Source organism: Anser brachyrhynchus, assembly GCF_964034855.1.
Source record: "Anser brachyrhynchus genome assembly, chromosome: 3".
Taxonomy (NCBI): Eukaryota; Metazoa; Chordata; class Aves; order Anseriformes; family Anatidae; genus Anser; species Anser brachyrhynchus.
Genome location: NC_137696.1, coordinates 65,841,183 through 65,868,488, shown reverse-complemented (window position 1 = coordinate 65,868,488; position 27,306 = coordinate 65,841,183). Strand labels below are relative to the sequence as shown.

At 36.3% G+C, this 27,306-nt stretch overlaps 1 protein-coding gene across 5 annotated transcripts in view; it reads left to right on the top strand.

Annotated features, from left to right (window-relative positions):
* The window catches only part of EYA4 (EYA transcriptional coactivator and phosphatase 4), a 154,455-nt gene that overhangs the window by 102,127 nt on the left and 25,022 nt on the right, over window positions 1-27,306 (top strand). For 2 of the 5 annotated variants that reach the window (XM_080583817.1, XM_080583816.1), the window contains exons 4-12: window positions 1,554-1,678; window positions 7,586-7,678; window positions 14,079-14,145; window positions 16,208-16,350; window positions 16,502-16,645; window positions 17,627-17,706; window positions 18,050-18,215; window positions 25,620-25,756; window positions 27,219-27,302. In XM_080583817.1, the coding sequence (XP_080439943.1) occupies window positions 1,554-1,678; window positions 7,586-7,678; window positions 14,079-14,145; window positions 16,208-16,350; window positions 16,502-16,645; window positions 17,627-17,706; window positions 18,050-18,215; window positions 25,620-25,756; window positions 27,219-27,302 (1,039 nt within the window). Of the gene's footprint in view, window positions 1-1,553; window positions 1,679-2,879; window positions 2,949-7,585; window positions 7,679-14,078; window positions 14,146-16,207; window positions 16,351-16,501; window positions 16,646-17,626; window positions 17,707-18,049; window positions 18,234-25,619; window positions 25,757-27,218; window positions 27,303-27,306 lie in introns of all 5 variants that reach the window. The other 3 variants (XM_080583813.1, XM_080583815.1, XM_080583814.1) reach the window with 3 other exon arrangements.

The window sequence follows — 27,306 nt, the reverse complement described above, 5'->3', positions numbered from 1 at the left end:
GAAGTGCTCAAGGCCAGGCTGGATGGGGCTTTGAAAAACCTGGTGTAGTCGGAGGTGTCCCTGCCTATGACAGGGGGGTGGGAACTAGATGGTCTTTAAGGTGCATTCCAACCCTAACCATTCTGTGATTCTGTGATTTGTGTCTTGGAGTAAATGAATGTAATGAGAGGCAAAGTGAATGACCCAGGATTTCAGCTGAACTGGGAGCACAAAATGGAAAACATTGTCATTCTGGATATTTTTCATATCTTGGAGGAAAAAAAAATTATATATATATATATATTCAGACAGCAGACCCATATTTTATGGAAATATGGTGAGTTTTGTTTGTTTAATTGATTTATTGATTTTATTTTGTTTTGTTTTATTTTGTTTTTCCCAGAAGAGGATGTGTGGAGTACAGAAGACAGTTTCAAAATGAAACTTGCAATAAATAATTAGGATGCTGGGTGTTGCATATGCAGTTGGCCACTGCTCTTCCTGGCCATAATATGAAGATACAGGAGCAGTTGTGCTTATTGAACTATCAAAACTGTTCTCTTTTTAGTCATTTCAGCCTTCTACAATTCATTTGGTCTTTACAGCTGTGTAAGACAATCTTTCTGTTGGCCTTTGTAGTATACATATGGTAAATGGTTCTCCTGTTGCAGATGGGCTGGCAACTTTGCTTATACATAGAAAAAAGGCTTCTTTGGGGAAAAAAATCTCAGTAATTAATTTATAACTGAAGCAAGGAAAAGGCAAGCACACACTGCAAATTAGATTGTTATTACCAGTCTAACAAGAAACACTCCTTGTCTGCTTTGTCTGAGAAAGGCAGATCTGTTGTCACTGAATGAAAGCCATCCACAGTCCCTCAGTACAACTCTGACACTGGAATCCATTGTGGTCTATATCTACATCATTGTTTTTTATTGAAAGTTTTCGAGTCTCCTAGAAACGACTCAGAAGAAAAAATATCAAGTAAACTAGTAAGAATATATGCATTTTTAAGAGTGAAGAAACTTTCAGATGTATGGAAAAGGCCTGTTAATTTACCTGTGTGTTCTGTTACTATGATTTAGTATGAATTGAGTGACTACTGGTGGTTAGAACACAGATAACGGGAGGCAGAAGTTCTTATTCTGATTTGCTCTGCAATGACTGATTTTTTACTTAATTTCTCTGTTTTCTTCTAAGAAATACATACTTACATACATTTATCCATCTAGCCATCCATCCTTGCATGTGTGCAAGCATACATATATTTACATATATATATATATGCACTGCCTTATGTACATCTTATACAAGCTCTTTGAGCAGTTTTGTAAGCCTGTGTCTTTTACTTCATAATAGTTGGAGGAAAAGTGGGTAATACTGGTGTTGCTGTTCACAACAAATTATTTGCTACTTTCTTAGGTTTAGTAAAAAACAACAACTCACAGGAACAGGTATTGATTTGTTAATCTAGCTACATTAAAAATTTTCCATGTAAAAATGCTTTTTTACAAAAAGTAGATTATTATAGGTAGTACCACAATATATATAAATACCATCACCTTATTTAACAGGTCTATGGAAATGCAAGATCTAGCAAGTCCTCATAATCTTGTTGGAAGCAGCGATGCACCAGGTAGTTCCAAACTGGATAAACCTAATCTCAGTAGTACATCAGTTACAACAAATGGAACAGGAGGTAAGTGTAAAACATTTCTGGTGCATAGAAAGTTTGGGCTAGCTTTTAGTCATATGCATTTTTAACGTTATTTCAATGATGAGTATAAACCCGCTTATAAACCCAGAAAGAAATATTTAAAAAATTCCAGTCATACCAGTGTAAATCTACTAATCCCTATTTCTCCAATTTCCACCAATTGAAATAAGAGGCAGAACTATGCAAATGTGAAACTAAGAAAATTATTGTACAGTTGTACCAGGTCTTAAAGGCTTGGTTATACCTGTTGGTAACTTGACATATATTGCATTTTCTGCTTCATACTTCATTGCTAAACAATAATTTACTGTTATGCCCTAAACTATACCCATGTAGATTTATTTTCAAACTCTGTTGAAAGAAGTGCATCAAAATTGTCACTACTGCTGGCTTAGGTAATTTTTATTTTATGATGAACTTGCTAATTCTATTTCTTGGAATGAACATTTGTCATAAAGAGATTTTTAGGTTTCCCTCAAAACTTACTGTTTATTATTGCTGTATCTATTACTGTAGACACAGCACTGCTGTGCAGATACAATACTGATGTTCCAATATTTTCAGATAATAGATTCTTCCATAGCTGAGACGGAGGAGTAGGAGGAAGGGTACCACATTCTGAGCTGGAGTCCTGGCCCCATTACCGTTCACGAGAGTGACACCATGGATACAAGTCCAGCTGGAGTTTCAGTCTGCTTTTTTGGAGCTTATACATGGCTGTAGTTTAACAGCTGGCACCAAAAAGACCTTTGTAGTTTGTTCTTTCTGGCCATGATGTAAAACATTTTATTTACTTATCCCTATTTTAAATATATTTATATATATATCTGTAAATCTCAGTAAAAAGTGAATATGCATATGAAGGGAATAGAGCCCTACAAAAAAAAAAAAAAAAAAAGCTGAACCATTAAGGTTCAACCTATTTATTTATTTTTAATAGAATCCATATTCCAGCTTAAATAGAAGGGAAAACTTCAAGCATACCATTAAAGAACAGTAATAAATATATGCCCCTATATTATACTTTAATAAATAAACTGGTTAAAATAATGCTCATAAAAACAATACAGTGCAGTTAAAAGACTTGGCTCAAAGAGCAAAAACACTTACTTGCATTGAAGAATATTCATGTACACTGAACAGACATTCGGACAATGAACCATTGTACCATTCCTGTCCTCAGGAGACAACATGACAGTTTTAAATACTGCAGACTGGTTGCTGAGTTGCAGTACTCCCTCCTCTGCAACAAGTATGAGAGATCCTGGTACAGTGCATGTGTGTGGTGGTGTCTCTGTGACTGCTGTGTAACTTCTCTTGGTTTGCTCTGTTCTTTTGTTCTCTGGTTTGAACGTTTCCATGTTGTTTTTTCCACCCTTTCCCAAGAGGCTATTCCCACAGCCAGAAAACTGGAGGGAAGTTGCAATATATAGTTATCTTACTGTACTTTGAAAGACATTCAAAGAGCAAGGAGAATTTTAGTAAACTTAAAATTAGCTTAACTGCATAGATGCACTGAGAGCCTGGGAGAGCCCCGTGTGGTGAACATGCCGGGAAGGGCTAATTCTCAGCATTTCTGTAAGTCAGACCAACAGATTTTCCACTGAATGTGGAATGTAGTACTGATTGTGCTACTGCATGTAACTTGCCACATGTGTCTCACAAACGTTTGGCCAAATTTTCCAAGATGTTGTTTTCATTTAGGAGTTTCCTCTCCCATGTGTTATTAATTGTTATGAGATACAATGATTAATAATAATTATATATGTGTCATTGTCACAGTACATATGGGATTAATCACAGGTGTAAATGTTCATCACTGTGACTCTCTATAAGCCATTACACAGGTGCTTAAGCTGTGACGGTTTGGACTAAATTTAGGAAGATCTTAAAAAGTTTCATTCTGAAAAACAATAGGAATAGATTGCCATTTGCAAGTCAGAGTTAACAATAAATAAAAGATAGATAAATAGACAGATAAATCAGACAAGCACAAAATAATATTTTACATTAGAATAAATGGTTCCATGTGAATGTTCCTGCTGAATTTAAGTTTAAGGAATTTAAGTTTAAGGAAGGCTAATTTAGTCTGTCACCTCAGTTAACTATTCAGTATGTTGAGATAAATATAGAAGGTAATAATTTAACTAGTAATTAATAACAGTGGGGAAATGTAGTATGAAACTACTTGCATTACTGAGGGCACTTCAGCTTTGGTACAAACTGAAATTAAATTTTCCAAAGGCAGTAGCATGTTTAGATCTGTGCTTGAATATGTCCTGGTGAGCCCAATTTGTTCTGTATCTGTGCTTTTTCATACATCTGTACTTTTTAATATATCTGTCATTACGGGATATGTGCTTAAACTGTGTGGAGTTTTGCATGTGCCGTAACCTGTCCCTTCATGAGGTGTATATGCTATAGGTTTTCCCTGGCTGCCTTTATTTGGCTGCTTCCATGTGCCTGCCATCTCCATCCTTCATCTCAGATGTTCTGCCCAAACTGGGCCCTATCTCCTGCCCTCCAGACCTGGCACAGCTCTAAGCTGAGCCTCAGCTTGCCAGGCAGCTGCCAGCCACCACAAGAGAAGTGCTGCATTTGGCTGCTGCCCTCTGTACAACTTTCATAGCTCATTGGCTAAACAACAGAAAAAAAATCGGAAGAAGATGAGCCTGTAGTCACACTTGTTTGCTCTAATATTACCTTCTACCTATTGCATGTGCTTGTCCAGCTTTGGGCATAGTAGTAGCATCTCCTGCCCCTAAAACTCCGTGTACATTCTCAGTCCTTAACACAGAGAGGTTCTTTAGGAAAAAAAAAGAGGTTGTAAAAGTCAGAGTAAAAGGCATGTTGACCTGTTAAGTTTCTTCATCAAATAAAGAACTTATATTGTAGAAATTACTGTCTGTTTGGAGTAGTAGTCGGGGTTACTTTAGAAGTAATTAGGTTTGGGAGAAATCCCTGGAGGTCAGCAGGGCCAAGTCCTACTCTGAGTAGGACTCATGGCAGCGTCCAGTCCAGTGCTGAGTATCTCTGAGGGTGGAGGTGCCACAGCCACTCTGGGCACTGTCCCAGGGCCTGACTACTTTCATGGTGAAGAATGTCTTACATCTAATTGGATTGTTCCCCTGTGTCAGTTGCCTCCACTCCATTCACAGGACACATTCACGGAAGAGCATGCCTTTATTCTTCATTTTCTTTGCACTTTCTCATTAGGTAGCTGAAGGCTAGCAATTAGTTTTCCCATCAGCCTTCTCTACTTAGGACTGAACAACCACAGCTTCTTCTGTCAGTCCTTGTACATCATGTGCCCCAGCCCTGACCATCATGGTAGCTCTCCTCTGTTAGCATCTGCAGTCTTCACTGTTAGCAACACTCAGATGCTTGAGAACACTTTTCATTTTATTTTTGCTCTTTCAGTACTTAAAACAATCCAAACTTAATCCACACTTAAAAAATAAATAAATAAAAATGAACACATCAGAATATTAAATTTATACTCTTTTAAGTATTCACTCACAATGATGGCTCAAACTCGTGATCTTTGCACTATGTCTAGAGCAGTTGCCTTAGTAGTATTACAACCACACTTTATCTCACATGTGTCAGGAAACCTATGGATGATTTTGTGTTTTGATTTGGTGTCAGCTTGTTTTGATTTCAGCTTTAAAGTTTTTGTTTGTTTGCTTTGTCTGATGTTAGAATTGTTCTTTTTTTTTTTTCTTTTTTTTTTTTAGTTAGCGTAGTGCTTTTTCACCCTCTTGTTTTAATGACATGCAACTTAAAAAAAAAAAAAAGTATTAGTCCAAATGTCTAGCTACACTGAGGAAAGACCTTGATGAATTCCTTACTGTGATAAAATCTGAATGTAACAAAGTAGAACTGTTTAAAATCAAGCACATAAAAAAATAATTGCTACAAGTATTTTTCAACAAAACACAGTGACAATATGCTTTTTTTTTTTTTCCCTCGAGTTAAGTACATGAGAGGGTTTCTTTTGTTTTAGATCATTTTCTGCTTGACAGGGAGAGAAAAAGTTGGTGAATGTTTGTGCTGATGGAAGTGCACTGCAGCTGGCATTAACCAGAAATAGACAAAACTGTAGTAAACACTTCAGTTTGTTACTGAAGCTTTGGTTAAAGAAAATGGTTAGGTGCAAACCGAAGTGTTCTTCTGGATGCAATACTAGACATAGGTTTGTAGCTCAGTATGGGCAATACTGCAATACCTGCTTGAACAGAAAGAGTTAAAGGTGCTGAAAAGTAGTTTTTTTTCATGTAGGTAAATGTCTGCACTCTGAAGAGAAAAGAGACATGCAGCTTATAAAGTAACATATGACCAAAGATCTTCAGAGGGGAAAATAAAAAACTTTTCCACATACTATGGTTTGACATTCTCCTTCTGAGGTATAGGCAGACATCTGTATTTAGTAATCAGAAAGGCCTGAGGTTCAGCGGAGTGATTGTTATTTTGTAGCAAATGACCCCTAAGCTTTTTCCTGCTACATATTTTATTGATTTTATTGATGAAAATAAAAGTACCTTTCACACTTAAATAGAGAAATGGGAACAGTTACAAATGACTTTGTTCATTTTATGTAATCTTTGCCAGTTTTTGTTTTGCTTTGTTGTTTGTTATTTAAACTCCCCCAACCTCAGGCTTGCCCATGAAGTCAAATGAGGGTGCAGTGATGTTGATGGCTTAGCTGACATCCCTTGGAGGGGTCAGGTAGCTAGCTGGCAGAAAATGCTTTTGATCAGGATATGTTACATCTGCTGAGGGGCTCAGCCAGCCTGGTTGTCACAGCAAAGGCTTCTCCACAGACCCCAGGTTGTGTCTTTCCAGTTCCAGTGCCTGGCACATGACTGTGGCAGTGGCACGTACAGGTCCTCATCGCCACTGCACTCCGCATGCCTGGGCTGTGATCAGTGCTGTGATCTATAAGCAGGCCCCTGATATGTCTGATAAATGTTCACACATGCCTAACTGATCGTCACAAGGCGACTGTGGTAACGCTGGGGTTTGCCGATGTTAGTGTTTTTGACATTTGCCAGTCAAATATCTATTAAAAGTAGCAGCATATTCTGCACTGCTGTTTCTTACCACATCAGTCAGTGGTTCCCAAACTCCATTGCAAAAATCCATGCTAAATGGTCTGTGTAGGTAACATGTTAAACTATAAAATCTGGATTGCCGCTGTGGTGCCTTCAGTTATGGCTTGGATGGTAGGACTGCGTGATTATCTCTAAGAAATATTTTGAGTTTATAGTGGACCCAAATGTTTGGTAACCTCTGAATTAGAAGCTGACTTGTTACAGCTGTCATTTGTGCCCCACTGTAGTTCTTTTACTTCTTTTCTTTTAAACTTCACTCTTCTTTTATGGAAAATTGCTTGCTGGTGACCTAGCTCAAAACAAATAAATAAATAAAATCCCACAGATAGTGAAAAAGGTGAAGGAGAAGGCAGAATGCTGGCACTGTGAAAGTAATTTGCTTCCATATGAGCATGAAACTGTATTATTATTGTTTCACTCATCAGGCAAAACTATTTTTGTGATGTGCTATATCCCTTGACAGCTAATGTTTCCTTCCTCTCTGCTACTCTTAGGGAATTGTTGGAATCAATTAGATTTAGGTTGAAATCACCCCAGAAGATATTTCAGTTGCTAAAGCCAGTAGATAGCCGAGTGCACAGATAAAAAGCTATACAGATGCATGGCCATTCCAGATGGTAGCAATGGTAGAGTGTCTCAGTGCAGTGGTAGAGCAAAGGTCGAAGCTGTTGCACCACATGCTTATTATATCTGGACTACCACTAGTGAGACAGGCATGAGGACTCCAGTATAAATTTAGAAGTAAAATCTCATGTCTACTTATTCTTCTATGTAGTGTCTCTTCTTGCAGTCAAAACAGAGCCCATGAACAGCAACGAAACAACAACAACAACTGGAGATGGATCGCTTGACACTTTTACTGGGTCAGGTAAAGCCATAATGAGATCATGTATCGCTATATGCACATTAATGTAGTATTTAATAACCTTCACTAATGAGCATTGCAGTGCATGGAAGTGATCTTTTAGAAGCCACAGAAAGTAACATTTTAATACCAAATAATAATTCTAGTTTTTTTTGTTCGTTTATGTAGATTAAAAAAATAATTGCATTTTTCATGAGCTATGATTGTAAAAAGCAGCTTTAATAATGACTAAGACCATTCCTGTATGTAAAAATCTCACAGTAATAATGTTATTATTATACCGTAGCTTTTTTTCAGTGCTAGTCTTGTATGATTTTAGGAAGAAAAAAATAGATTACCTTTGTAAAGGCTGTTCTAATTTGTAAAATTTTAAATCTTAAGGGTTATATTTCAATGCTAACCTTTCTATCTGTATGAACATTGTGTTATTTTAAACACTAGCCTGATTTCCCTTAGCTGCTTTCTCTCCATGTAAATATTTCAGTTTAAGAATTTTAAATATTTTAATGTTAATCATAAATTTCAGTTACTTCTTAAAAAATTAAGCCAGCAGCAACTTCTAAGTAGTTTCCTATAAATTACTAAAAGGCGATGGACTGTGAAAAAATATGGAAAAAAACTGCCTTCTAATTATTAGGCTGAATCCTGCTAAAAATAACATTAGAAGGGAGAGAGAGGAGAATTGATTTCATGTCTGAAAATACCAACTCAGCAAGTGGTATTGGAAATACCAATTCAAGACTGAAATTTCACTGAAACCAAGAATTGCCATGCCACTTTTGGTAGACATAGGTAGTCACAGCCTATTTAAAATATTCTGGAAATAACGATGCTTCTGTATAATTACATTGTTTTAAAAACTGAGCACATGCTTCTGGAATTGTTTTTAGGCATCAGTAAATGCTGATACACTCTGAAGTTTGTTATTCAAAAAAGAGTTGAAAACAAATTTTGTGCCTGAAATAAAGATCTTTTATGAGATGTAAAGCAGCATATACTTTTTCTGATTAGTAAAAATGAAAAAAAAAAGTTCTCATTATGAAAGAAACAACATGAACTTAAAATCTAATATGTTCCATTAAAAAAAAATAGTCTTGGCTAAAAAAAGTTGGCTTTCTTTTTTCTTCCCTGTGATTATTGATACTCTGTCCTAAGATTTTATTAGTAACGATTACAGGTTATAAAATGTCTGACTATATGTGATTTTGGCATTGTTGATGAGATTTTTATCAGCCTGTCCCATGTATTTAAGACATCTGAGTTGTATCCCACATGCAAAACATGGCTAAGGCAACATTTGCAGGAAGGAGGTGCAAAAAATTGCAGTTCAAGTTCATTCTTAGGTACCTAAATAACAGCTTGATTTTTCAGGATGCCACTCACCCCTTAGCTTCCACTGACAGGAAAAGAAGCATTGAGATCTTTGGAGATTTGAAAACAGTTGGCGCTGCCAAAAAATGAAGGAACTTGAGGTTTACACAATCTTTTTTTGTCAGTTAGCCACCTGCATATTCAAATGAAAAATGAGCCTGATTCTCTGTTTAAGCCACAAACTCAAGTATTCAATGAGTATGGTCATTCAAAGTGGGAAATTAGTAGCCTGCCTGTCAAAGTGATGTGCAGTCTTCATCATCAGAATGAGAGGCAGAGCTGCCTTCACAATGTACTGAGCCTTTCTTAAGGAGTAAATCCATTACTTGCCTTTTACTGGTACTTGTAAACTGGACAATATGATTGTATCAGTTTTGTGGCAGATGTCTTAAAAAATAAAAATAAAAACTCACAGAAAAAAGCATCTCTCTGACTTTTTAACCTAATTGGTGATTTGGGAAGTTTGATGTGTTGCTAAAGACAATAAATATTAACTAGTGGAAAGATGCCATTTCAGATGAACCAGCTGCAATTGAAAACAATGCATAGCAAAGCCCAGCATTTAACATTGTTTGCTTTTTCCCAAAAATCAGTAACAAATATATGTTATTCCCAATTGTGACAAAGTGATAATGCTAGTACTTTCCTGCAGCTTTCAGAGCACCTGTGAGCTCATTTCACGAGGATGCCTGGACATAAGCCACTAGCCACTAGCAGGGATATCACTTTCTCTGTTTTAAACAAACATAGGTCTGAAGAATTCAAGCAACTATTGTTAAGTAGGGAAATATTTAGGTATGTTATTAAACATTTTATGAAATAAAATCGCATAGGGGAAAGGCTCACTTGAGAGTCTGCCATGCAGAATTCTTCTCCTTCAAATATTCTACCCATTAAAATTGATTTCCATGGTCCAAGGGCAATGAAAACCCGTGACATGTCCTGGGGCTGAGCAGAAGGCTGAACAAGCTCTGTAGGGTATAAAGTAGCCAGCTTTGTTTCTGATGACCAGCTTTAACACAGAAAGTGATGATGAGATGTACCATGCAAGGTATATGGCAGGAGAGACAGAAGAGGCCTCCCAGGTAATGGATGAACCCTGATTTTTGATGGATAAACACTGCAGCTTTTTGAAACTGCTGTCTTACGCTCAGGCTTGTTCCTTCCCTGACATTCTGCAGTCAGAGGTGCCTCCAAGACGGTCTTCATGGTCTTATGACTATGTCCAGTGCTAGGTTAATGGTTGGACCAGATGATCTTAGAGGTCTTTTCCAACCCAAATGATTCTATGAGTCTATGACAATAAACCTGCAAGTTGATACTGAGTGTGCTAGCCTTGAGTCTCACTTAAATAACATAAACTCAATATACTCAATAAGAAACCTCACATCTCAAAATTTAAGTTGAAAAATAAACCATGCAGATCTAATGAATTTAAAATGAGAGTTAGAATGGTGGCCCTGTCCTGGCTGTGGTGTTGCAGCTCATGCTAGGAGCTCTGCTCTCCCCCTTCTGTAGAGTTACCCCCTGAGAAAAAAAAACACCACTTAGCATAGGGTAGCAAGGTAGGGAGTCACACTGTGGACCCCTCTTCCTCTTCCTTTTTCTTCAGGATGGCAGTTGGTAATTATTATCAGTATACAATTTGAATCTTTGTGATCCTGTAGCAGACTCTTTTTGGTGTGGAGAGCTGCAGAACAATCTTAAACTGAGCATTTTCATACTCTGAAAATTTGCTGCAGCTGCTATATTGAGTGCATGCCTTTTTGTATTTGAATTGCTTAGAATACTAGATTAATTTGGGAACTGTTCATCATTTTAATGGAGCTGAGGGAAACATTTGAAGTTCTTGTCAGCCTTTCTATTTACTATTTATGACACCCAGAAAAATGATATTAAAAAAAAATAAAAAATCTGAAGGCTCTAAAGGCAAGGTTGGGAAATGCCACCACTGCATAACCTTCATTTGGTTCCCTTTTGTGTAGAAATTGTGATTCACTATTTAAATGAGATCCTTTTAACCTATCATCTACACAGAATTTTCCAGATGCTTAATGGAAAAATACAGAAATCTACCCTCTGTTAATTTACTGAACCCAACACATGCTATCAGCATCATTTATGGTCATTTCAGTTCTCCACATCCACCTTGGACAGTTGAGCTAACGGAGTAAATAGTAAGAGATGGCCGTCAGCTTTTTGCCCCCTCTGTGAATCAGCATTGGTTGGGATAGGGAAATGTCCTCAGCATTGTATTGAGCCTCAGCTCTCCCAGGCTCTCTTGTTTGGAGCTCACCTCAGTGGGCCCACGTATATCTCCTTTTTCTCCATAGATATTCCTATCCATTCCTAGCATATCCATTCCTATCTCCTGCAAACCTTTGTCTTTTCATCTCAGCCAACCCTTGTCAGCAATGTCTTTTGCCATCCAGTACATTCATTCCTCATCCTATTTCCTACCCCATCCTCAGACTTCCAGTCTAAGGAGCTCTTCTCTTACACATCTGTCCTCAAGCCTCACTGCCATTTCTGAATCTCCACCTTCCATGTTTCCTTCCAGTGGCCACCCCTCCTCATGGATAGAGGGTGGAGATGCTGGAACCCTGTGTGGCACAGTTCAGCCGGAACTGCCACCTGCGGCGAAAGTGGGCCCAGTGAATAGAGAATTTACCTGCCAACATCTGCATGCTGCTTTTACAGAGCAAGTGCAAAATGTGACTTTTTTTCTTTTCAGAAGTATGCAGCTTGATGGATTTTCACTTGAGAAATAAAGGGTCTTATACCTGCGCAGAAGACCATTCATTTGCTAAAGTCAAGTAATGAAGTCTTAGAAATTTTTGAGTTTTTCAGAGAAGAGACAGATCTGTTTTTAATTTAAAAAAAAAAAAAAAAAGTTGTCTACCCCCGATTCCTATGGCTATAGAAAATGACACGGCTATGAAAAGCATAGCAACCTACCTTCACCATCTCCTCCATTACCAGTCCTCTCCACCAAAAGAGAAATAGGGTTACAGCAGTAAAAGTTGTTTAAATCTGATAACTGACTGAATTACCAATCTGAGCTGTGAGATACAGGATTAGTCCACAAGCCCTACTCAGTCATAGTGTTCTCTTATTGTGGGTCTTATATCCTATGTTTCTCAAATGTCTCATTCTAAAATGTTCAAAAATAGATGTGAAAAGAAGAGAAAGAGTGAAAGGAAGAGACTTTTTAATTTGAATGTTGCACAATTTTTTTCTGGGGCACTTGCCCCCGTTCTGTCTCCTCTCTACGGTCATTAGTGACATTAGGTCAACTGAAAAAAAAAATCCTAAGTTCTTTGCTTGTCTGAATTTATGAAATAAGGTATATGCAGAAAGAATAAAAAAGTAGGCAGGATATTATTTTTTTGCTGAAAAACATTAGTTTTTCATAACTGAAGTGAGACAAATGAACAGTCATTCATTTTTTGTAGTTTATATCAGCTTTAGTAGAATGGTAAATGTGCTTTAACCAAGATGATTAATCGAGTGATGTGTCATTCAGCAAACAATAGACAAAAAGCGGAGCAGTATGGTTAAAAAAGATCCGATAAGCCGGTAATGGATCATGAAAGTTCCTTGCCCTGAGAATCACCAAGGTCACTGTGTTAGCTATTGCTTGTCTTCAGAAAGGTCACAGTGATACAACAGGCAAGACTAATTACTCCTCAAGAGTTAAATAAATACCAGCATCTTTTAGGGTTTTATGTGCAGTTTATGTTGATATATACAGCTAAAGGTTTGTCTAAATCTGGGAAAATCTTTATGCACACCAAGTAGATCACTCTACCGATTAAGCTTAAACCATGGAAAGACATTCTCAGAAAAGAAGAATAACCAACAAAATTAAATTCAGCAGATTTCCATCACAGGCAAATACTTCATATCTTTTCAGTCAGCAACTCTTTTATGAAATCTGGTAGCACATGTTCAAAAAAATTATTCACTTTTTTATTTTCAAGTCATTCTCAACTGCACATTTAAAAAAAAAAAAAGCTAATGGTTTTTCTTCTACTGTATTTCCTTTTAAGTCGTACATGTTCTAAATGTGTTTAAACTAGCTTTAAAAATATGAAGTTCTGCATATGTTCAAAGCAATAGATCTCAAAGACATTAATTAGACCTGGATGTAGAAATATATCATGTTTCATAAAATAGTTAGGAACCTAAACCTATTTGTCACTTATATAATTCTGAAAGTTCATTTCTACTACCATTACGAATAACTCAGGAAGAGGGTACACTTTGAAGTACAACTATGATTGATTAGACTAAAGAAATTCCAGTGCTTCGTTGTGTACTACTTTAATCTTTTGAAAAGTGAATGAGCAGCAGATGGCCTAATAAAGACACTCTGTATGTTTGCCCAGTATGGATTTGGTCTGAAGGGATTGGTTCAACACTTTAGAGTACATATATTTGGAATACATCTGTCTTAGTCAAGACAGATGGCTAAAGGAAAGAGAAACTTCCAAACACTTGGAATTAATCCAGTGTGAGCACCGCTTTTGAATGAAATTTTAATAGGATGTGACTATTGTTCTGTTAGCTTTCTTGGAAGAATGCAGCTGTTAATAGTATAGACATACATAATTTTGATGGCTACTGTACAGGGCTGTTTTTGCTTACTTTTGAAATACAAATGTTGTTAGTGCCTGTGTTCTAATCAGCCTGTTGATAATGATGTTTATTTGGTTTCCAGTAGTCAGTTGGGTATCTCCCATCACCTAAGCAAACTAAAATTGATCATACCCATATAAAACATATTTTTACTATACAGTATCAAAATTAAACTTGTTAATGTAGACTGTAAACAATGAATGTTTGTTGAGTTTGCCAAACGTTTTAGTTTGTGTATTAAGATGTTACAGTTCAGGTGACATCTTTGTTGAAAAGCTGTTCATTTCAATGAGATTTTCTGCTAATGTGACTGTATTTGTATTTAGACTGTTTGGCTGTATTGGTCTCATGATGTTTTTAACTGTCAAACTCTTTGTTTTCTGTTTTGCAGTAATAACAAGTAGTGGTTACAGCCCAAGATCAGCGCATCAATACTCACCACAGATATATCCTTCCAAGTTAGTGTCTGTACCTCTTCTTGTCTTGTATATGGAATTGACCTTGGTTGTAGGCAGATCTGTGGTTTGCTGCAAACAAATATTCATCACCAGAAGAAAGAAAGTAAAATACTTAACCCTCAGTACGGAATCTATTACAGTTCTACGTCCAATTTTTTGTTCTCACATGGCTGCAGAGTAAGATCTTACTCTGTGCAATACTGTACTGCTGCACAAGAGATATCCTTGAATTTCTGCACAAAACAGAAGGAAAAAATTGGAGTGTTACTTTCTTACACATCAGCGTCTTAATAGTGCTGGCATTAAATACAGACATATTTTGAAGACAGTTTATATTTAGAAACTACAATTGCATGTGCAAGATGCGTACTTAAGGGTAACCCTCCCAGTACTGCCAAATTGTTCCAAACATTCCAGAGTTATGAACCACCCTTTCCTACTCTTTCTCCAAGACCGTAAGATCTAAAAATCAAACAAATTATATCAGATTAACTTTAATCTCTCTCTCTCTTTTTAAAATTATTTTGAAGCCAATGGAGGTTATTAAAACTAGAACCTTACTTCCAATTTATTATTTTTATTTTTATTTTTATTTATTTTTATTTTTATTTTTATTTTTATTTTTATTTTATTTTTATTTTTATTTTTATTTTTATTTTTATTTTTATTTTTATTTTTATTTTTATTTTTATTTTATTTATTGAGGAAAATTAACTCTGTCAATCATATAAATTGAGGAGTGGGAACATTATGGAAAGCACTGAGGATGTTTTATGAAACTGATGAAACTGACAACCTATAAAATTGCATGACCTGTGATAAGTGCTTTGGAAAAGGGTGCTGGATTTCAGTATGCCATATATTTTTTTCAGTGTATTCAATGCATCTACCTATGCAACTTTGATATTTGATACAGAGAAAACATTGAAACTATAGCTGATGAAGTGAAGCTTTTTCAAATTTCTTTAACAAATTTGCATTCATTTCATGTTAACCAGTATTTACTGATAGAGAAAGTAGATGCCTAAACTAAAAACATTCCTCCTTATTCCACTTAAAACAAGTTTTGGCAGACTATATCAGATACCTTTGCCCAAATACATTACAAGATTTAATAGATTTTTTAATCTACTGTAATAATTTACTATCATCTAAATTAATGAGTAATCCTTTTCTGATAGCAATGGCTGCCAACTGTACTGAAATAATTAGAAAGAAAAAAAAAGGAATAAAGAAAAATAAATTAGAATCTGAAATTTAGTCATGGCTTTAATGGCCAGGTTTCAGTTAGCTTAATTCTGCAGAATATGTTTATTCAACTCTTAGTCCATAAAATCTTATTTGACTTACAAAACAATCCAAGACAAATGTTTCTCTGTATGTTTTTGCAACTCTGGAGGGCAAAAATTTTAAACTTGATTTTATTCAATCTCTCAATAAAACCCCAGTATTTATAAATTAAAGCCATTTTTATTTTCATTCTGCTTCCCTAGCCCATATTTTCCAACTGTTTAAAGCCCATCTGGTTACCAAAGTATTGCTGTCAATAGTTTTCATGCTTCTCTCTGTGGGCATGATCCACCTCCCATTGAAGCCAGAGATGTCTGCTAGGTGTCTGCTGAAGCAGAACCACACATAGAAAACACAATGTAGTAGCTTTAATGTACTCCTCTGTATTTCCTTTATTCTTCCAGTCCAACTGTCCCTCCACTGGATTAAAAAAGTTGAGGGACTTTCTCATTTGAGCATGCCTATCTTGGCTCAAAAGGGTCAAATCCATACAAAACTGTTACAGCAGTGGTACAGTGCACCTAGAGCTGGACACAGAAGCTTAAGAATTAAATTGTAGTGATGGGACAGCACAAAATACTCATAGTGCCCTGGAGAATGAGCCAGAGTGTTTTTTCAGTTTATTTCAGTGGGGGATGGAATTACTCCCAAAGAGGAAGAGTTAGCAGAGTAATGAACTGCCTTTGGATATCTTTAAACCTTTTTCTTTATTGCTTGAATAAACATACAAAGTATTTGTTGCCACAGTAATGCTATTTTTCCTGATATTTAGGCCCTATCCACACATTCTTTCTACACCAGCAGCTCAAACAATGTCTGCCTATGCCGGACAAACCCAGTATTCAGGAATGCAGCAACCAGCGGTCTATACAGCCTACTCACAGACAGGACAGCCATACAGCCTACCTACTTACGGTATTTGACCTCTTATTACTTCTCCTTACATAGAAGTAAGAGCAATGCTGATGTGAACATTTTTGCCTTTTTATTATTATTATTATTATTATTTTTCCCCACTGTAAGAAAATATTTTAAAGAATCAGTTGAAAATTAATTTCTTATACAGATTTGGGTGTAATGTTGCCAGGCATCAAGACAGAAAGTGGGCTCTCGCAGACACAGTCACCACTGCAGAGTGGGTGCCTCAGTTACAGTCCAGGTTTTTCCACCCCACAGCCAGGCCAAACACCATATTCATATCAGATGCCAGGTGAGTAGCCCTTGCTGTCATGCATCGTCCTGCCCTGCTGCTGTCGATGGCCCGCTATTCCCTCATTTTTATATTTTCAGTTCATTTTTGTGATCTCTAGCAAATATGCGTGTCATTGGCAGCTACTTTCACCTCTACAATATAAAGCCAGATTTTATTTTATTTTTTCCAGTATTAACATGTATACATATATTCGTTTTGGTCATTATCTAATCTAAATCATGACATGCAATGCAGTCCTTATTTGCAACTTAAGTTTTTTATGGGGTAAAATCACATGGCAAGACTGGAAGCATTAGTTGTATTTACCGGAGAACACAAGTCACTTTCCCTTGTTTCCATGTTTCTGAGTATGACTTCATTAGATGCTTCTTTTAGAATTTCTCCTTAATTCATATCTATTCTTGCATTTATTATTCAATTTATAATTCATTTATTGCCCTTTGATCATTGATACTTTATCTGAATACATTTTTAGTTTCTAATACAATGGCAAATTTTTTAAATATTGCAAGTGCAATATTAATCATCTGAATTATCTTGAAAACATGGAAATGCCTCATTACAGGTTGATTAAAAACAACCAGATCATTAAAATATTATTTTTTTTAAAAAAAAGATTTTTGTTTCATAAGTGAACATACATGTAAGCATTACAACTTATAAGGAAATAAAGGAAAAAGAGAATAACAATATCTGAACAGAGGTGAGACACTGTAATACACTGAAAATTGCTTTTGAGATTACTGTAATGACTTATTGTCAATACCTTCCTTCAATTGTGAGAAAAAGGCTGTATGCCTGTATGCATGGAAGTAGCATTTCATTTCTTTTAAAGTCTCATTGTAATGTTTTATTATTTAAATGAAAAATAAAAATTGTTTGCTCCTCTGATTTATCTATGCCTTAACATGAAATTCTGTATTTAGAATTGTATTTTGATTCACAAGTTATTGCAACTAATCACAGTTTTAATTTTAGGTTCTAGTTTTACACCATCATCCACTATTTATGCAAACAATTCTGTTTCAAATTCTACAAACTTCAGTAGTTCACAACAGGTATGAATATCAACATTTTTCTTTGTGCATTATAAAAGTATTTCTGTAACTCTAATGATGGCGTGTTATTTAAGTTTAGATTTTTTATGCTCAATGAGACTTACTGTGGTTCAGTGCTATTTTCCATGGAAAACAATGAAAGTCCCAGTGGATGCCTAGTTTCATCTTTTGGCACCTAAATACTTCATCAATCTTCCCGTAGTCTTCTAATAAATATTCTTAAACTAGAAAATGTAAAATAAAATCCGGCAGCTCCTTGCATAAGTCATTTGATTGCATACAGAAATACTTTATGGAAAAATTGCTTGTTACTCTACTCAGTTAACTGCATTTGCCCTTTTAGGATTATCCATCATACACAGCTTTTGGCCAAAACCAGTATGCACAGTATTACTCAGCATCAACATATGGTGCATATATGACCTCAAACAACTCGGCTGATGTCACTTCATCATCATCATCAACCTACCAGTTACAGGAATCTCTCCCTGGCCTGACTAGTCAACCAGGTACAGATCTACATTCAGGTGAAAACAAAATTTTAATCTTATCCTGTATTTGTATAAAGCCAAGATTTCCATGTCTACCCTGGTGATTTTGTACTGTTTGACACTTTAAGCTCATGCCTTTCAGGAAACTTTATTTATCATGCAAACCAATCAAAATAAGCTTTCTGTTTGTTTTTGTTTGTTTGTTTATTTAAGAAATCTGTGTAACTTGTTTGTAAGTTAAAAACAAACAAACAAACAAAACCAAACCACTTCTTTGCAGTTTGACATTATCTGTGGAAGGAGTGGACTGAAATTGTTGCAATGGTCTGTTAGGGATCTGTTAGTACCAAAAACAAATGTACAGTAATAAACCTTAAATAAAAATTCAGTCAGATCCCCAGTTACTGGCAGTGTAACATTCTGGTATCTACTTGCATATTCTGAAGTGTTACTGCAAATGATTTAAAACACTATGTTTTTCTTCATTTAATTATGCCCCAATCATACCAGCAAGTGTACATGCATTTTATTCAAAACGTATAGAAGCCAGACTTGCTAATTCACAAATTTAGGTGACTAAGAATAGAGTGATCAGTTATTAACACAATTCTTTAAAACAAACAAACAAACAAAAAATTAAAGTAATTGAAACTGTGAAAAAGATAGCTCCAAAGAGAAATCAGGAGACTAATTTTGCCTGCCCAACTCTGCCCCCTTGTGCATATGCATTACAACACAGTATTTAGTTACGCATCTGTGTTTTTAGGGCATCACTGTTGGATAATGACAGCTCCTCATTTTTTCTCATTATCATTATAACCCAGTTCACAGTCATTTATTTTCTCTGTTATACATGTCATGAAAATGCAGATGTTAACCAAGGATTTTTTTTTCCATACTAGAGTTCCTGAACATCTCACCAATGTATTTTCCCACATTTAATCTATATGGGACTAAAGTACATCAAGATAAAATTATGCCTTTGAAATGATGCATAGTACAGTTCAGAGTCTCAAACTTCTCTGTGGGCTGGCTTAGGAACTTACAGCCACAGTCAGATGTGTGGTTAACCTTACTGGGTGAATAGAGCCTGTTTTTTCATCCTTACTTTCCTATATTGTTTCAATTATTTCAGGAATTCCTTAAAAATCTATCCCAGTTTTATTTCATATTTATATCCTAAACAGCCTACTTAGAGCTGCATGTAGCATCTGTGAGAAAGGAGATAATTGCCAGCTGCCTGGCCCAGTGCAGTTAGAGCAATCTTGTAGGGACAGTGGCTTCACATATACAGCGTGGTTAAAGTCTGCCTTGCCCACAGGCTGTGACAATTTATGAATACACTAACAAACTGGTTTTGGATTAGGGTCTGAAAAGGGAAAATGTGCTTTGCTCACAAAGTCAACTCATTCTGTAAATTTTCCTAATTCTCATCCTAACAACTGAACACTGATAAACATCATGGTAAAATTGTTATAATAGTGTGTAGAAAGGAAGGGTAATACTGTGTAGAAGAGTATAGGCAAGGCCTCATACTTCATGTAAGCTGCTTAAATTTACTGAAAACTTTAGAATGTTTAATTTCATGAGTTGATTTTTTTTTCCTGCTAGCTTTTTTCCTCAGACTGATCTTTAAATTGTGTATATATGTGCATGCATGTGCATATTTGTGGTATGGCATGGTATGGATATGGGGAGATCATAGAATCACAGAATGGTTTGAGTTGGAAGGGACCTTAAAGACCACCTAGTTCCAACCCCCTGCCATGGGCAGGGACACCTTCCAAGAGATCAGGTTGCCCAAAGTCCCATCCAACTTGGTTTTAAACACTTCCAGGGATAGGGCATCCACAACTTCTCTGGGCAATGCATGTTCTCTTGGTTTTTGATGAAAACATAAAATGCCTCAAAGAGCAATTTTAGGAAGAAAAGTAAAGATACAACTTAAAATCAATTGAAATTCCAGCAGTTGCAGAACATTCATGATAAAGCACGATCTTATGTAATGTATTTTCAAAAGAGTGGAAAGAGTATTCACAATCAATTTTTTGATAATTGTGCATGTCTGGTGCACTTTTCCTTGTTCCTTTGTTATTCTATATTTTTATTTGAGAAAATCAGACAGCATTTTCCCTTTGTCTCAACCTTGTGTATCTGTTTCCTAGAAATGCTGTGTAGATATCTTATGTCTTAAAACTACCTTAGTATTGAATAGCAAAACAGACAAATTAGGAATTGACAAAAGAAAAGAATTTTACATAGCTTAAACAGATAGAAAATATATTGAAGGCTGCACATCTATGAAACAGTAAGGACTTTTCTTATTTGTGGATTGTTTAAGCGTATGAACTTCTTTTCCTTTTAAGTAAGTTGTGCATCTGAACTTACAAATCTGCCCACTCACTCCTTATTTCTGTGAAGTGCTGAACTGGTCATGAGACCCTTTATTGAGAGTGCAACACCCACTTTGAGAATACATGACATGCCTGTGCCATTGTGTGTCACTGTAAAAATAAATTTATATGCATGAGATTCAGTGTCTTGGATATAGAAATCACTTCAGATAGATCATACTGCAGAGGTTCAGTACTCAACATGTTTGCTGGCTGCCTAACAGACCTTCATTGCTTGGTCCTAAGAGTTACTCCAATTAAAACATAAGATTAAACACAGTAAGGCACTTCATTCTTCCGCCATCTCTGCTAGCTGCTAATTCAAATTAGTCTCTAGTACTCTCCATATACACAGGACTTCTTGTGATAAAAAGCCCCATCAGATCAAGATTTAAATATCTGTTATAATTTTATTTGTTGACCAAGTAAAGAAAATGAGATGAAAATTGAAATAGGCATTACTCTCTCTACTACTCATAACAACTGATAACACATTATGGGTCTGGTCTTTGCTTCTACTAAAGAAAGGGATTCTTGGCAAAAGTCCTGTTTTTTTGAGGAGCTTGTGGACTGTCAATAGGCTGCTGGGATCCAGAGACAGCCACTTCCACAGAAGTCTCACTGGAAGACAGGGAGAAGATTCAGTGTCCCCTGCTCCTGACAGTATTTGGTGAGAGGCTGCGACATGCTCGGCTGGAACAGGATACAAACACACACAAGACAGTCAGTGGTAGCTTTCCACCATTACACACGCCAGAAGTTGTCTCATTGAGAACTTGTTCTGGCCTGTGCCCACACTTTTCTCCAGCTTAAGTGGCACAACTGTGTTTTAACAGGGAGGAGGGGATGCTTGCATCAAAGTACAGGTGAGAAAAAAATGTTCTGAATATGAACTACCTCTGTTTTTACCAGTTTTGGTGTAACTCCCTAACCTCTGGTTGGAGCTGCTGCAAGGTCTCTGTGGCATGGAAGGCTTCATGCTGGACATGAACCAGTGTATGAATATGTGCACGAACATCTGTGATGAAGTGGTCATTCAACGTTCCAGTTTTAACATTTTCCTCTTGTTTTATTGGATCTTTGATGCTGCTCATAGTTCCAGTGAGAGAAGGCTATGACGTGTACTTATTAGGCATGTGCTAAATATTGGAAAAGCTAAAAGAATTCAAATATTACAATAAAAATTTCTGTCTAATGTTAACTGCAGTAGAAAATCTTTATAAGGGTTAGGTTTTTGGTACTCTTTGGTACTAGAATTTCTCAGATTCTTTTACAGAGCTGAATTTTTAATGTTTTCCTTTTATCAGTATTGACCTCATTTCTAAAGCAAATTAAAGATAAGAAAATGCAGTTGCTCATTTAGCCTGCTGTTGGTAAAAAGCAAATCAAACAATTAAGCCTACAGTTTTTCAAAAAAAATAAAAATAAAAATCACTACAGACTTATGCAGTTCTAAAATAGATGCATACCTTGCATTCAAGTAAGAGACAGCTGCTCATTCTGATTTAGAGATTAGTGTAATGAAATAAAGTTGGCTCTAAATATATAGGACTTAGAACGTACAGTGATTAGTTACAGTACTGATTAATGGATAATTATGCAATCACATACAGTGTTGGCCCAAGCAGAGGCCTGGAGCAACTGGTAATGGCTAATGCTAAATGAAACTTGAAGTTGTTTACTTCAGTTGTTAGATACTTTCAGAGAAGATTTAGAAAATAGGGTGTTGTTCTTTTATATATATTTTATTTTTGGTAGATTGGAGTAAGCACGCTCATTGAAAACAGATGTTTTAATATATTACTGTAGATTACTGTAGAAGTGAGCCTTGATTTTCTTGTAAAATCTTGGCATGTTATAAATATGAAAATTTTTGTGATAAGAATGTAAACATTCATATTCAGTTATTTAGTTTTTGACTCTTTTGCTGGGTTTTGTTTTTGGATTCTTTTTCCATTCTGTCAGAGTAGCTGGGAAATTATAGTTTTGTACATAACACTTGTATACTCAAAACTTCTTTTGAAGTCAGTATCAGTTTTTGCTGTGCAAGGAATGTGATTCTGAAACACCTTTTTGTACATTCTTACATTTAGAAAAGTATATTTTGCTGTTCTACTTATGGAGAAAGAACGAAGATAATGTGACCTTATTGATTGCTCCACGACCTGCAGTGTCCTTATTGACATCAACACCATTCTGGGAATAGAAATAAGTAGTCAATAAGAACTCTCTCCCCATTGTGTAGGGACAAAGTAAAAACACTATGGGAACATTATTAATTAGATATTATTATTGCTGCCTAATTTCCCCATCATTTCTTTTCTGATAAGAGTTTCAGCTGAAAGACAAGAGAAAATACCACAGAATATATATGATCAGGATAGACCTATCTAAAATGGCACCTGGAATAAATTCTCAAATTACAGTTCTGAATATCTCTTCTTAGCAGCTGCCTGAAAGTTTGGCTATATTCTGCACAGCCAGAGACACACATTGGTTTTACAACATTGAACTAGTCATCATCTATTTTGAGAAGAAAATAGTAGTATACTCTTCCAGGTGACGGTAGAATAATTAGGGTACTTTGTCAGGAAGTGAGAGAGACAGATTTGATTTCCTCCTGTTTCATGGAGGATTCATCATCTTCCACTTGGATGTGCAGGTATATGGATTCTGAGTCATGAAAGCATCTCTGTATTTATACTTATGTATACATATATATATCAGTCATTCAGTCAAATAAACAAATGTGCCTCAGAGAGGTCAACAGAACCTAGATATGTCCTTCTTCCAGGTAAATATCCTAACCAATATGCTCAGGATCTAACTTTCTTCATGTTCTGCCCTGTCCTTAAATCTTGAATTCTTTCCCCATAATGCCTAGAGCTCCCATTCAGGAATGCAACATTATGGGCTTAAATCTTATTCTTCCAAGAAATACAACAGTATTTTCTTTCCATACAAGATATGTAAGTATATCTTCCTAGTATATTTATTTTAATAATATTTTGTATGTGGTTCACTGTAAGGTATAAATAAATGATGGAAGAGACGAAGAATTTAACTGTGGTGTTACGTTACACTCAGACTCTCACTTAAGATTGTGTTCTATTTTTTCTTCTTAGACTAGAATTGTTTTCTTTGTTGTGGAGAGAGAAAGAGGTGAATGACTCAGGGAAGGTCATAGAAACTTTCAATCATGCAAGTTGGAAGGGACTTCTACTGGTCTTTTGGTCCAAACTGCTCATGGACGAGCCAATTTATATCATATTGCTCAGGGTTCTCTCCAGTCAAGTTTTGAGTATCTGCAAGGATGGAGAACTCACAGACTCTCTAGGCATCTGTCCCAGGGCCTGACCACTCTCACAGTGAAGAACTTTTTCTTTTTCTAACCAACAGGAATATCCTCTGCTGTGATTTGTATCTGTTGTTTCTTGTCATTTCTCTCTACAGCTCCACGGAAAGTCCCTCAGCCTTTCCTCCTATGTGCTCCAGCCCTTTAACTGTTGTGGTTGCTCTCAGTTGGACTACCTCCAGCTTGTCAATCTCTCTCTGGTACCTGGGGACCCAGAACAAAGCCTTTTTTCAGACATTGCCTTGCAAGATCTGAACAGAGCAGAAAATCACTCTTCTTGATCTGCTGGACACTTTCTCTGTTTCCTGGTGGAGTTTGGCAGTCTTAGCAATCCTCTTTACTAAAAATGTATGGTGTTCAGATTCCAGTTCAAAATCAGATTCATCATAGATAATTCTTTTGAAACATTTGTACCAGTTTTGTTGTTGTTGTTGTTTTGTTTTTTTTCAGAAGTGGCATCATGAGCACTTCTAACAAATATTGCCAAACAAACAAACAACAATAAAAAAGCCCAGAAAATCACAATTACATGCAGCACGAGGAATCCCTTGAATCAAACTCTATAGTAGATGTCAGATCTAAGCTGTACCCATTCCTTCACTGGTAGAGAAAAAAACAAATCTTTAATAGTCTAGATAATGAAAGAGTATTTATGTAATTTAGCACTCATGAACTTCACCAAACTGTATTTATTGCTAGCAGTTTTAAAGGGGCACTGAAAATACTGTGTTACGAAGAAAAGGATAATTTCCAGTTACTGAGATGCGGTGTAAAAATGCTTTAGAAGGCCAAGTTACACACCATCCTTCCCGGAGGTACCTTCTTTGGTCTGTCTTACATATCTGCTGTTGTGTGTGATCACCTCCAAAGCCATTTGTTACCAACAGAGGCAAAGCAGATTACATTTAAAAAGTCAGGGGTATAAGCCTGAGCATTAAGAGCAACTATGCCATACTAGATCAAAGGTCCTTCTAGCTCAATGTCTTTTCTCTGGCAGGAGACAGTGGCCAATACTTAGAGAAAGATGATCGGACTACAGCAAATACGACTTTCCACTTTTTTTGGTAGTAAGTGGAATAATACATTTAAAATTGTGACTTTCCTCTGCCAATTCATGGTCAGAGTTAAAGTGGGAAGAAAAAAAAAAAAAAAAAAAACTCTACTAGAGGAGGAGACAGAGGAGGAGATGAAGCAGTCTTGGTATTCTGGTGTGTGTGGATGAGTACCAAAGGGTGTTCTGGTAAAACACAGGACTTGTAAATAAGTCCAAGTGATCTCCAAAAATGGGAAATAAACTTTTTTTAACTAAAACACACTTCATGTTTTGATAAATCATTCGTTCATTCGTATGACTTCTAAAATACATCTTCCTTGGCTCTATCAATATTTTGCTTATGCTCATGTATGTATGTGTAGGTCTGCACAAGCGTATGTATTATTTTTATCTCTCTCTTATTCTACTAAGATTTATAACATTTCCTTTGTAAAGTCAAAAGTGTTTGTGGCATCTGCAGACTCCTTCTACACTGGACAAACTGCTTATCAGTCATTTTGTACAATTTATTTAGGCACATTTTGTGGTTGTGTTTGCATACAGGTCTGTCTAGCTGTGGAAAAAAAGTTTATTACTTAAAAATCCGGCACTAATTTTGCTATGAATGGTTGACTTTACAGGGGAGTTTGACACAGTACAGAGCCCCTCCACGCCAATCAAAGATCTTGATGAGAGAACATGTAGGAGTTCTGGGTCAAAGTCTCGGGGTAGAGGGCGGAAGAATAATCCATCACCCCCTCCGGACAGTGACTTGGAGGTATGCCTGCAGTAATTGATGAATGGTAATGTGGAAGTTTCTTCTGATGAAAAGTAAATTCTGAAAAGTACAGCTGTGGAAATAGCTTAAGGCACTTTAGAAAACATAATGGACTTGATGTCGCTAACTGAACTTAACAGATATTAGCTGCTGTTTTAATATACATGTACAATGAGACATTACAGTTCTGTACGACAAAGAAAAGTAAATGTGATTCAGCCTTCCACTTTTTAGCTCTGACTGTGGGTCCTTTAGTTCTTCATACAATAGAACCACAAAATTGTGAGACTTGTTTATTCAAAATAGTCAGAGTTTCTTTCAGTTTTTGGAATAGGAAATCTCAAATATGTTTCTCAGCCTTACTACATTTATTTATGAATGCAGTGTAAATATGCAGGATCATCTGGCCATAGCCTTTCAAGTACTTATGAACAGACCTGTTTTTATGTTTTAACTGATGTCAGTGGATTTCAGTGATGCAGCTGACATGAGTAAAGTTATGACAGTACTTAAGTAAGTGCAATATTGATGCCTTAGTGAAGAAATATATCTACCTAATATATGCAGGGATGATTTAAAACACAGAAGACCTCTTAGCAAGGGGGTAATTATAGTCTTAGTACTCCTGCATTAGCAGCGTGCTACCTTAATGCAACAAGGAGAAGAAGCTCAGTGCCTTCATGTATGAAACGCTGGCATTGGAAGAATGTGCTGCGCGCCTGTGTGCTGTGCCTCCTACTGCCACGAGACTGGTTTTCGGAGTGGGTAGCCCCAGACAGCCACGCTGCCTGTGCCTTCACTGAACACCTCTGGGTACAGCAGAAAACAGACTTGGCTAGGACTTGGCTGATGACACAGTCACTGTTGGGGTGACAGGATAGGCTGCAGTGCAAAGCACTGAATGCACACGCCAGGTACATTGCTTTTATACAGAAACTGTTATTAACATATATTTTTTTAATCCTAAAATAAGATTTAAATCCTGTATGACATTCTATGTGGCAGGTAGTACTTTTACCCAGGACTTGATTCTCGCTATGCAGGAGAAAAGAATCTTGAGTCACAGATTTGTTAAGTTACTAAGAGGAGTATCTGAGTTTATCATTAAGATAACACTTGCATTTGACCCCCATCATGTTTCTGAAATCTGTGTTATGCAACTTTTTTGAAAAGCTTTTTAAGGGAAGAATAAGAAATGGTTGAACAGTTGAAATCATAGAATCATTCAGGTTGGAAAAAGACCTCTAAGATCACCTAGTCCAACCTTTAAGTGTTACTGTCCATCTGACTTTTTACCAATAGATGCATAACATACTATTCTTGCTGATTTTCAGAGAAAACCTGCTTAGTTAAGTTACAGTTAAAGTTTAGGACTAAGCTGAATTTTAGGCACCATGGGTGGGGTGGTTGTGGGACTCTGATGTTATTTATTTGTTAATACTGTCTCCACTTCTGTTTTCAGCGTGTATTTGTTTGGGATTTGGATGAAACAATCATAGTTTTTCATTCGCTGCTTACGGGATCCTATGCACAAAAATATGGCAAGGTAT